The 12505-nt window shown below is 45.9% G+C and overlaps 1 protein-coding gene across 2 annotated transcripts in view; it reads left to right on the top strand.

Annotated features, from left to right (window-relative positions):
* slit3 (slit homolog 3 (Drosophila)) overlaps positions 1-12505 on the top strand; it is a 135394-nt gene that overhangs the window by 85323 nt on the left and 37566 nt on the right. For both annotated transcript variants that reach the window (XM_037461519.2, XM_062560468.1), the window contains one exon: positions 11988-12059. In XM_037461519.2, coding sequence (XP_037317416.2) covers positions 11988-12059 — 72 coding nt within the window. The remainder of the gene's footprint in view (positions 1-11987; positions 12060-12505) is intronic.

Here is a 12505-nt window from a genome sequence, read left to right as displayed (position 1 = left end):
CGCGTGAGTGTGTGTCGCTTTGCGTGTCCACGTTGGTTCGAGCTGTTCATTTGTCACTATGCTCACAGGTGCGAGTGGCCACTGAGGAATGTTGTGTCAGTGAAAGTGTGCGTTGGTTGTCACACAGGAGCAGATGCTGTGCTCCTTTGAGGCTTCTCTCACGTCTTCATCAGAGTTGACGCGGAGGAAGTTACTTTTGTTGGCTGGCTTGCATCTGCAGCAGCTGTACTGACGCTCAATGCAGTTGTTAGAGGGCAAAGACAGAGGGACACGTGGACGAAGGAAGACAAAGGGCACGATGAGACGCAGACGGCTGTCTGCAGCCTAAAGGGTTAAATGATAATTGATCGTACCAGTGGCTTCGGGTTGGGATCAGTTAATATAATTAAACCAACAGGAACTCAGCCCAATAATGAAGAATAAATTGAATGCGGTTGGGTGTGTCTCACACACACACATCTCATGCACTGACCAGCTTCATGGGGGGGTAAATGATCAAAGCCATGAGAGGGATGATCCATCAGCATTAAACAGATTGGGTACAAATGACAAAAAACACCTTTTTTCTTCCTCATGACCCCCCCGTGGGCCAGGTGTAGATGCATTTTTTATGTGTACAGACAGAATAAGGCAGGATTTGTCCCTACGAGGAGCCTGTGGGGGTGAATGGCTGCTGCCTAATGTGTTCACATTAATGATTGAAGACAGCAGGAAACAGCTGACAAACAGCACAGGTATTCTCCTGTGGACAGATGTCTTATCAGCTTGAGTTTTACCCACAATGCCGCAGAAGGAAGTTCTTTGTACCACCTTTGATCAGAGCTGTCCTTTTCACTTCATTTCTACCCAAAGTTATCTTCTGCACAGAAGCAGCGATACGAGCCGCGGAGGAGAAGATACGACATATTAGCAATTCATAAGTCTCTGACAGCTGAGTGCTCGGCCCGATTTTACAATTCACTGTAAATACGCAGCCGTTCCGATTCACAGCCCGCGGCGCGCAGCCGTAGATTCACCCAATGTGACGTTTTAATAAAGGCAGGTGTGCGTCTGTGTGTGTGTGTGTGTGTGTGTGTATGCGTGTGCAAAGGGCATGACTGACAGTAAGCAATTCTGCCACTGGTCTGATCTTCATTTCAAGCATCTTAACACACACACACACTCATGCACAGATGTATTGTATAGTAGATATGCACGCACACACACACACACACACACACACACACACAGACACACACACAGCCCCATCTGTTCGGTTCTTTGGGTTCACCTCGTGACCGAAGGACAAAATGGGATGATAGAGAAACAAGTGATGAGAGGTCATGTGACTGCACCATCAGGTAGGTGTGTGTGTGTGTGTGTGATAGCGCGCTTGTGTTACCTTCATTGTGGGGACTTTGTGCAGAGCACTTTGTTCAGGCTGCTTGGTTCAGCGTTTAAAGGTTCAGGTTGTAAGGATCGGGTGATTCATGCATCAGGCGATCAATAGTAAGATCTGTCAATAACGGTCCCAACTTGGTTATTTCCTGCTTTTCTCGTTTAAATTGTGTATTTGAACGTTGGTGGAACAAAACAAGTTTGAAAATGTTGCTTTGTTCTCGTTTTTAAATATTTCACAGATAATACCTTGGTTAATTGAAATAATGATCCACAGGTGGATTTAGTCCATTTGTCGATGTAATGTGAGGGATTTAGAGGTAATTGTTTGTGGAGTTTAGCTTCGGGCTGTAAAATGTACACAATGTGCATTAATATGCTGGATGTGTTTGTTTGTGTGTGTGTGTGTGTGTGTGTGTCCATGTGGTTGTGAGTGTGCATGTGCCTTCTACTTATGTGTGTAATTCATGAATAATTCACCAGTTACACATTTTCATCACCAGAGCTGGTCTGAAGTGTCCCGTTAATGCTTGAAGGAGATTTGAGACTTTAGGATTATTTAGGTGTGATTATTGTGTCGTTTGGAAGGCAGACTGCACGTGTGTCTCAGCCACTTGTGTTCATTTAGTGCGCTAATTGAAAGAAGCTCTCCGCCACTAACGAATCTCCACATTAGTTAATCTGGTCATTTTTTAATTAGCTTCATCTCGGCTAACATTAACGTGTCCCACACCAGCGGAGCTAAATATTTAGGCGTCAAGCTCGATTTAAAAATGGATTTTAGTTTGTTCATTTTATTAATCTTGTCAAAATGTTTCCATAAATTCAATATTTTAAAGTTACGAGTTCGATTCATCAAATATTTGACGCAGCACAAAGTGAAATGCGTTTGTCTTTGTTCCAAATTAAAAACAGGAATGCATTCAATTTGACAAATTTGGATTCTATTCTTATTCTATTACCTTTAGATGAAATCACACAAATACTATTCAGGCTTTGTTAACTTCCTTCTTTGACAGAAGGGTTTCGCTCCCTGTTTGAGCTTCAGGAAGAAAGAGCCAAACGACTAAAGACACTTATACATCCACCATTTGCTTTGATATCTTCTCCCTTTACAAACACGTCCTCTTTCATGGCCCCCCCGCTGTTTAAAAGCAGGGCGGCGCTGCGCTATGATTTATTTAGACCCAGAAGCACTGCGGTTCCATCCCTTCCGCTCCCTCCGACCAGCGAGAGACGAGGGAGGGTCGGGGTGTGGGTGGGGGGGAGGGGGGGGTTCCACACAACGCAAGAAGGACGAAGGAGGGAGAATGGTACCGTAGTCGTAAAAGCATCCAGTTTCCTCAACATGATTTATTCATCTGCTGGTGGACCTGAAAAGCAGGGGGGGGCGGGGGGGGGGGGGGGGGGGGGGCGGAGGTAAATCCAGGGGCGAGAGGCGGATGAATCAGAGGATTGAGGGATGTGGGTGGAGGAAAGGTGCAAGATCAGACGTATCTGAACACCAGATGAGACAAAAGGTGCTCAAGAGATGTTCAACGTGTCCATTCACAACAGAACCGGAGGGACGGAGAGGACATCAGACAGAGAGAGACGTAAATGAAGTGTTAAGAGAACAGTTACGGATGGAGGAGATCAGAGGGAGGAGAGCAGCGAGGCATTAAATATTGATGGAACAAATGTCTGACTCACACGGGCCCCGCTGTGGTGTCACGTCCACCGAGGACCGAGGACGTCCCCTTGAGTCGCAACGTTTCCCAATGGCTCCATCAGCTCAAAAAGACCATGAGGAAATAGTTTAATTTTTTCTGTTGGATGGTTTCTATTCAGTGACATTTTAATGCAGTGTCTGGACGTCCAGGACGTTCAGATAAATCCAGGTTTTTATGTCAACAGAATTCTGAATCCCTGATTTTAAAACCGACTTCTTTAAATGTAAATGCACAGATTAACACACGAGTTCAGTGCATGTAAAAGCTAAAAAAAACTCCCTTTACCTTTATAGAGAAAACATTGAAATGTTAAACTGTTACCTGCTTTTAGACTGTGGTGAGTCAAACTTTCCCAGTTCTCCCTCTTTAAAATGCCCCTGGCTGCTAATGAAGATAAACGCCACTGCTGCCATGGGGCGAATTAAAGAAGGGAAATAACACGCTCTGTTGATTCCAGGCATGAAGATTAGAGTAAGTAACTTTTGGGCTTTTACTGGGAACACACCACAGGTCGGACTCTGATGGGCCGCCTGTGCACAAGAAGAACCAAAAGGATTGTAGAACCAAGTCCTTAAAGATTAAAACACAGACATCATTCTTTCATTTAAAAGCACGAACACGCCAAGGTGGCCTCATCCTATTGGTCATTAAATACCTATCAGAATCAATTAGAGCCGCAAAAGAATTCTAAACAAGCAATTTTCTCTCCGTTAAAAGCTCTGTGAGTGTTGACTTCATTGTTAAGATGAAACAAAAAGATTCACGACAGTCCCTTTCATCTCAATACGAGCTCTGAAGGCTTCATCAAAGTATCATTGTGCATTGATGATTGATTGATTGATTATTAAAGAAACGTGGATGTAGCTCTCTGGATCTTTTGGTCAGAGCAAAGCCAATAAATATATTGAGGCGACGTCCTGTTCATGCAAAATTAAGAAAAGAGATAAATATTACTAAAGAAAAGGGGATATAAAATATGTTCATTTTGAGTTCTCAGCCGGGAGGAAGAACCTCTACTTTCATTTTATTCATTTTAAAGCCTTGATGGTTAAAGCTGAATGAGCTTAAACTTAAACACAGAAGAAGTGTAAATGTAATTACGTGTCTTCGTAACTTGGCCTTGGTTCAGAAGTCTTCTTCGGCGCAGATGGTCGGCCGCCGTCCTGCAGCGACTGACGGCGGCGCGCCAGCGTGAGGGAGCGACCTTTGACCCAGTGAGAACAGATTTAATACAGAGAGCCGGTGGCAGGCCCTCAAGTCTTTACCCTCATCACTGCGGCCAATGGACTCAAATAGGAATAGAAAGTAAAAACGTACAAATATGAGAAAATAAGACCAAAAACAAAAGAAGACCCAAAAGAAGGGAAACTTTTGCAGGACATCAGGACATCAGATGGACTCAGCTTGGAGTGCGTGAGACGGTCCATTCTGTTACCTTCAGGTCCACCTCTTCTTTCTTTCTTGAATGGACATCAGTGTTTGTCTCCGGCGGACTAATCTTTGGAGCATTTTGCATTCAGCCAACCAATCAATGCTAATTCCCTGCAACGCCTCAATCAATAATATCCCGTCTTTTTTAAAACACTTAGCGCCGAGCTAACGGCTGATTTGGAATTCCACTGTGCCCGAGCGAGTGTGCGTGCGTGTCTGTGAATGGGTTCATCCAGTCAGCGCACGCGTCCGCCGGGCCGCACGGCGCCCAGCGCCGCGTCCCAGTGTGACGATGAATGCTGATTTAGATTTAACATAACCGGACTAACGAGGGCACTAACGACTCCGGCGCCCGCCGGGACAGCTCTCAGTCCACGGGCCCCCGTCCTGCATCCCGATGAGCGCACACACACACACACACACACACGCTCACGCAGAGGACAAGCATGTCCCCATGCTTTAAGCAGGACATCACACACGTGCTTCTAAGGACTGAGGGGGGAGGGCAGCGATGTCAGATCAATACCCAGATGATTGATTAATTATTCACTTTTTCAACCAGTCGAATTACGTTCGCTGATCTTTTAACTCGTTTTTTCTCTGCTGACAACAAGGATTAATCGAAATAGATGAGAATTGCTTCATCACTTTCAGTTAAAAATAGAATTAATCACAGGGAAATCTAAAGAGGAGCGTTTTCAGTGAGTTCAGAAAAAAGTGACGTTATGTTTGAAGCCACTTGTTGCCTTTATTCAGTTTTTATGGATGACATCGATGATACAAACATACAATTTGTGTCCATCAGCATTCAGCAGTTTTGGAGGCCTCCTTCAGACAAAGGCACATTTCTTACAGTGGTTTTACGTTGGATTTTGAGTTTCAGTGAAGAACGAAGCCAGTAGCCATCTGCAGGTGTGTCTGGGTTCACCTGTCTGTGCAGTGATGTACTCCTTCACACCTCACACACACAACCTGTGCAGCTCCTCGTGTGCACATGGAGGCACAGGCTGGGAGGGAGGACGGAGCCATGCAGCCATATCTGGTTCCCTCCTGTAGGACGGTGTAACCCGGTGAAAAATGACCAGCGAGGACGAGGGGGGGGGGGGGGGGGGGACGAGAAACAGGTCACATGTCACTGCGACACATCCCCTGGAATGAAGTCCATTTTTCACAAACTGAAACTATGAGCAGGACGGACAGAAACTCAGAGGGTGACAAAGAGAGACAGATGGCGAGATGGAAGAAGTGGAGGGGGGGGGGGGGGGGGTAGAGGACTCACAGCGCGCACACACCTACAGACCCACACACACACACACACACACACACAGCGTTGGCCTGAGAGCCACTCTACAGAGACGTGCAACAACTGCATATTTTATGACGGCTTTTCTGCGTGTAGCAAAGCTCTCTGGAAGCAGAGGGTGTGAAAAAGAGAGGCTGTGTGTGTGTGTGTGCGTGTGTGCGTGTGTGTGTCATAATTCATGAGTGCAGACGGAGCGAGGTGCCGTGTGACTCCAGAAGGTGACTTTCACTCGTACATCACGCTTCCTTCCATCTCCTTTTCTCCTGCGACATTTTCTTTACCTGCTCTGCATCTTTTCATCTTTTATCCCCTTTACGCTGCTGCATCTTTTATCAAATGGCCTCCTCCTATTGTTCTTGTATTTTTAATATCTTACCTCCCTTTCCTCTTTGAAGGACACAGTAAAATAATCTTATGTAGGTAGAAGTAGAAGTTCAACTTGACCAACCGAGAAGCTTCGGTGAACAGCGAGAGCAGAAGGACTTTGGTCAAAACATCAGAATGCAGCGATTAAATCACAACGAAGGAGCCGGAGGCTGAATTGTGTTTCCACCCACTGAGCTGTTGACCTCTCGACCTCACTGCAAGTTTAACAAGTGGAGAAGTTTGCCAGTATTTATTTTCTCATGTATTCATGTGTTTTACACTTTTTTTACTCCAATATTGAGTGAGAAGGATCGATTGAGGCAAATCAACACACATGATGACCGACTCTGATTATAAGAGAAAACACGATGAACAAGAAAGAACAAGACATTCTTAATTCTTACCTTTGGCTTCATCTAACTTCTTGTCGAGATGATCTAAATATTCAGTCGTGCCACAGAAAGCGTTGTGTGTCTCTGGCAACGAGGGGGAAGTATCAAAGAGCCAAAGGTACGTTTACTCTGTTCTTTCCAGTTATTGTCGCCTCTCATCATGACGAACGCAGGGCGTCGGACAAATAAGGGAGTTTCATTTTAATATATTTAGAATGATGCACCCTGGGTAAGGAGCTTGAATCGACGTCATCGCAGATTAAACAAATCCATTCCTCCAAATTAACGAACAACATGCTGTGACTCAAACTGCGTGATTCATATAATAATTACTGACTAAAATACTAAAAGAGTGTTTGAGTACAACACACTGTGTGTTTGTCGGTGCTTTTTGTCACACGACAAAAAGCCAGAAATGATTGCATTTCTACTGTGTGTGTGTGTGTGTGTGTGTGTGAGCAGGCAGAGTTAAAAAAAGAACAGTTGAGTTATTTTGGTTTGGCCGGCCTTTAGTTTTGAGTCCCCCCCTCCTGATCCGACCCAAACCAGGGAGCAGGAACAATTAAAGGTTAATGAAAGCCTTCATGAGAGTTGTATGGAGGGGGGAGGAAGGGGAGGGTGACGGGGGGGGATCGGATCTGTTTCTGTGAGTCAATAATCCAGGAAGAAAGCAGAGGTGGAAGACGGCCTGAAAATGAGATGGAGAGGAACTGTCTCCAGTGGAATAATGATGGGGGGGTTAAAAAGCACTTTGGAGCCTGTTGGTCCGGAGAGAGACACAGAGAAAAGGTCACAGCGTTTGGAGGAGGAGACAAGATGGAAATGGGGGAGAGAGATGGATGAAGGAAGAAGAGGGACGGGAGGCAGAGGTGATAAACAGAGGCTGTCAGTCAAGAGAGACACGGGGCCGAGCGGGGGGGGGGACACAGAGCAGGGCCACTATTACTATCATTATTACTAAGTGTAATACTCTACATGTAGTATAATACATCAGTCACAGTAGTGTTTAGCTGATAGCTGTATTAAGTGAACATTGCGGTGCTGGAGGGTGAGAACAATGCTGCAGGTAACATTTGGAAGGGGGGGGGGGGGGGGGGGGACTTTTTTGTCCTTTCTTTTTGACTCGTTAATGTTTCCCTCTTTCTCCATTAGGCGGTTTGTGAATCTTTTTGGTCCCAGTGAGGAATGATGCAAACACACATAACTCCATCATCATGTAACTCGATTTCATGCAACCATATTTCTGACAGAAAACAATGTAACAAGTAAGACTCTATGTTTCTTTCAAAGAAATTAATGTCGTTGTTTGCCCACTTTGTCAAAGATATAATTTGAAATGCAGAATATCTGCCAGGGGGAATTGGTTTGAAAGTACCTCAACTGCTGATTATATGACCCCCCCGGTGCTTCTGGTTTAGCTTGTAAACAGTGGAGCTTTCCCACGGTGGTTACCAATGGCAACACTCTGCAAATGTCCATTTTCTCAGAGACGAGGAGTAAATTGCACAACTTTGGTTTTGCAAACACTCAAGAGTTCATTAAACCAGCTTGAGCTGCCTGTGCACACACACACACACACACACACTTACACACACATGTGTGTCTGCAAGAACACAAATACACACAGAAACACTTGAGAATATTTGATTTAATACCAGGCTGCCAGGGGAAAGCAAACCATGCATTAAACCCTGTGGGAAAGTTGGAATATGAGACAATTCAAGCAGTAAAAGCCCTTAACTCTTCCACCTAAAGACCCGAAAGCCGCTTTGCAGACCTCAGCGACCTTTAGAGTTCTGTGTCAAGGTCAACGGGGTCACGATTCACTCGTTTGCAAATCCTGCTCCGTTCTCCGCGTGTTCTTTCGCACACAAACACACAAAGACACACACACACACAGAGGTGTTTGTGGCTAGGTGACTCAGTGAGACATTTCTCTGAAGGTCTACAGGCAGTGAAGAGGAAGATGAAGGTGTGGACACACGAGTGAATGTGGCTTATTGCTGGGGGTTAAATGAATGAATGAGTGAGTGAAGGAGTGTCTCAGCCCTAAAAAGACTCGGCTCTAAAAAGGCGTTTCGGTGAAATCGACTGCTGTACCTTTATTACCTGATGTGAAATCTATCAATGACATCATCCAGACAGGCGTTAGAGCTCCGCTCACATGCAAAGCAGCTGCAGGTCTCAGAGTCAAAGATCAATGAGGAGGACGTCTGATCAATGGTTACTACGGTGCAGCCGGGCTCAGGAGATCGGTTTGTCGCGCTTTCAGTTTGTGGAATTGTTCCTACGTAGTATTGATTTGAGATTTCAGAGGGGAAGTGCACCAGAAGGTTTTTGAGCCAGGAGCTCTTTCTGGAATGTGTGTTTGTTCTGTTTTACACTGAAAGCAACACAGATTATCCTCCATAGACACTCAATGGCCTTTTTTATAGACAAAGCTTTCGCACTGGGAGTCTAACAGATATAACATGTATGAACTCATTTATTTTCTTCCTTTGGGTCAAAATACATTCATTAAACTTGTGAACACTCCTGTAGAAGCCTCATCCATTAAACTACACGTCAAAATGTGTCTAGTTCACATTCACACATAAAACAAATCTACGATTCCTTTCACCTTTTCAAAATAAAAGTCCTATTTATCTATTACACAGGGAGTAGCATAACGCCGCTATGAATACTATATGATCTACTCATACATCAGAAAACCAATGAGGCAAATCAGCCCAAAACAATGAAGCTTCAGACATTTGGATTTGCACTGAACTAACTACATGATGAGTTTGGTAATAACGACTCGTCTCTCACAACCAGAGTCAGTGATTACGAGGGAGAAAACTCGTATTGAGCGTGAAGTCAATATCGTCTGTAATCACATCATAAAGTCACATTGTTGTGTTAAAGTGGCTGTAGAACTTCAGACATTACAGATGACTCTATTGATCTCTGCCTGTTAAGGCTGATTGAGCATAATAGACACTAATAGAAATTCACTTTTCACACGCACACACATGGCAACAGACACACAAGTAAAGAGCAAACAGACAAACGGGCGTTTAAGACGGATCCTCTGGGCCTGGAACACCTCAGCGGTACCACAGAGGAACACACGTGGTCACCGTGTTGGACCTGAAGGTCACCGGGGTTTGCTGAGCACGTCGACTCGCCGTCATCGAGACCCACAGAATTAATCAACACAAACCCACGCGCACAAAATATGACCAAAAAGTCCCAATCTTCTTGTCAAAAGCGGTTTTGGAGTATTTTTCATTCCCGACTTAAACGTCGAGCAGAAATTGTTTGGACCTTTGCAAACAGCCAGCTAATCGTATGTGCGTGCGTGCGTGCGTGCGTGTGTGTGTGTGTGTGTGTGTGTGTGCGTCAGCAGGAAAGATTGGCGGGTTAGGCTTTGACCTCTGCGTATCGGCTGCAGCAAAGACACGTATGATAGCATCGCTCTGTGTCCCTCCCACACACACACACACACACACACCAGTAGCCTCGCCCTGGTGGGACGCCTCTAAAGAGTCTCCTCCATCACTGACTGCAGAGGTGCATTTATTGCAGCAGAGCGAAACACACACACACACACATGTACACACGTAAGCATGAGCCTCACATGCTGACTCAGGGACACACACTCTCGAGTAGACAGACACACATGGGCGAGTCACACACACACACACATTGAGGTATCGTGGTCCTGCAGCAGCGACGGCAGCGGTCACCTCAGATGAAGGCGGAGGAGTGGAGCTGAGTTGGCGTTTCATAACAGGAACGTTGTGTTGTCCTTGAGCCCTTTTTTTTACTGTGGGTGCAAAAACAAAATGTCACTTTATTTTAGTATGTTCCTTTTTCTCAAATAATGAATCCAGCACCAACGTGAGCTCTGTGGCTAAATGTGAACTCGACGGCGCTATGACGTGGGACGGTGCCGCTGTGCAGGAGGGGTTTGGGTAAGGCTCAGACCTGTGGGGGCGCTGGAGGAACAACTGACAGCCAAATTGCAGTGGGAAATTATTGTTATTTCACAATTAAATGATATACACTGTGTGGAATCATCTCTGACAGGGCCGACCGTAACAGCGCTCCCAAAAAGCATGCGCGTGTGCACGTCGAGTGTGAAACTTCATCCGTCCAGCGAGGCCACGCAGGCAGCCAGGGAGACGCAGGCCGAGACGCCGAGAATTACAGAGAAAGAGAAGAAGTAACGTCAACAGAGGGAAGTGGACGCAGTCTATTTTAAGGCGGCGTGGGTGTTAGTGAAAACACGGCTAACGAGCCCTTCTCCCACCGTGGTGACGACAGAACAGAACCTTCCTGGGGCTTTTCTGTCGGTGAAACCCAAACCCGCTCCCCGGTCTCGCTGTGTGTTTAGGTGCAAACATTTTGCAGATGCTGTAAAAAGAACCGGAGCGAGCGAGCCGACCCGAAAAAACAAACCACGGCGGACATTATTCGCTCTGAAACTATGTGAACACGCTGGGTTTCAAGGGGGGACTTTAGGTGAACTGGGATCAACAGAAAGCTCTGCGGTCGACCTTCTAGAATAAAAAGCACAATGAAAGATGGACTTTCACATTGTAATCTGCATTAAAGTATTTTGTTAGATGTTTGTGCTTATTGTCTATAATAATCACTTCTATTAATGAGATAAGAGAGGATTTGGTCGACAGGCTCTGCCCCTCATGAAAAGGACACGTGACCTTTGGCAGCATTGCGTCTTTTACGACGACCTCTTGAGTCCAGAGGGACCTGCTCGTGTTGCAACTGCCCCCGTCGGCTGTTTTGCATTTGCTGCATTCCCGGCTTGTCGGAGTCCCCCCCCCCCCCCCCCCCGGACCCCTCTGATGGAATAGATGTCTTGTCTGCATTTCTTTTTCAACACTCTGGTGTCTGCCAGCGTCATGGAGATCCCAGAGAATCGATGGTGTCGGGTGCAGCGTGTTTGTGGTGGATGGACGTGTGAGAGAGAGCAGCGACCCGCTGATGAGTCACAGCTGGAATCCATCCAGATGTGGGTTCATGTGTGAATAGAGACTCACACAAGAGCACTACCGTGAAGGTCAGAGGTTGTAAATTCAGTGTTTGTGTGTATGACTTCTATTTAAATGGAGTGTGTACAACCTGAAGTCAGCTCCTCAGAATGAATCTCCAACGTTTCTGAGACCTTCGATCCGGATGAAGAGCAGCTTTTCTTTGGGGGGGATTTTTGTGGAGGCTAAAAGCTTTTTGGCCAGTAGTAGAAAAACAGAAAAATACCCCAAGTGGGAGATTCCAGGGGTCACGAATCAGGTGACGAGAACCTGAACCTGCGTCCCAGTAATGGATCTCGAGTCTGAACCGCCTCAGCCAAGCGGGGTCTTTCTCTAACAACGTGTTTTTCTCTGTGTCTCCATCCAGCACCCTCAACAACAACAACATCAGCCTCATCCCGCTGTCCAGCTTCAACCACATGCCCAAGCTGCGCACTCTGTGAGTACACACACACACACACAGGCCTCCTTTTGTACAGTACACACAGCTACACACATCACGTCTATACACACACAGCATAGCAGCAGTGTCTATGTGCGATCATCTAATCAATGCCATAATAAGAGAGTAACTCCTCCATTGTTTCATGTCTGTGAATAATTATGTGGCCATTACGCACACACACACGCACACACACAGGAGGATGACAAATAAGTGCATCACCACGAACGCACTTGAGAACTGGAAACCTCATTAACGCCACAGGAAGGACTTGTTTAGGCTCTGAAGTTCAATCTGCTTTGATTAATTAGGAGAAACCTTCTACACTTTTGATGCTACACACACACAGTCACACACAGACAGACACAGAAAGACACAGTCACACACACACACAAACACACAGTCACACACAGACAGACACAGACAGACACACACACACACAC

The sequence above is a fragment of the Pungitius pungitius genome, chromosome 2, assembly GCF_949316345.1.
Source record: "Pungitius pungitius chromosome 2, fPunPun2.1, whole genome shotgun sequence".
In the NCBI taxonomy this organism is placed as follows: Eukaryota; Metazoa; Chordata; class Actinopteri; order Perciformes; family Gasterosteidae; genus Pungitius; species Pungitius pungitius.
Note: the sequence above shows the minus strand (reverse complement) of the source record. Positions and strands in the feature narration are given on the sequence as shown.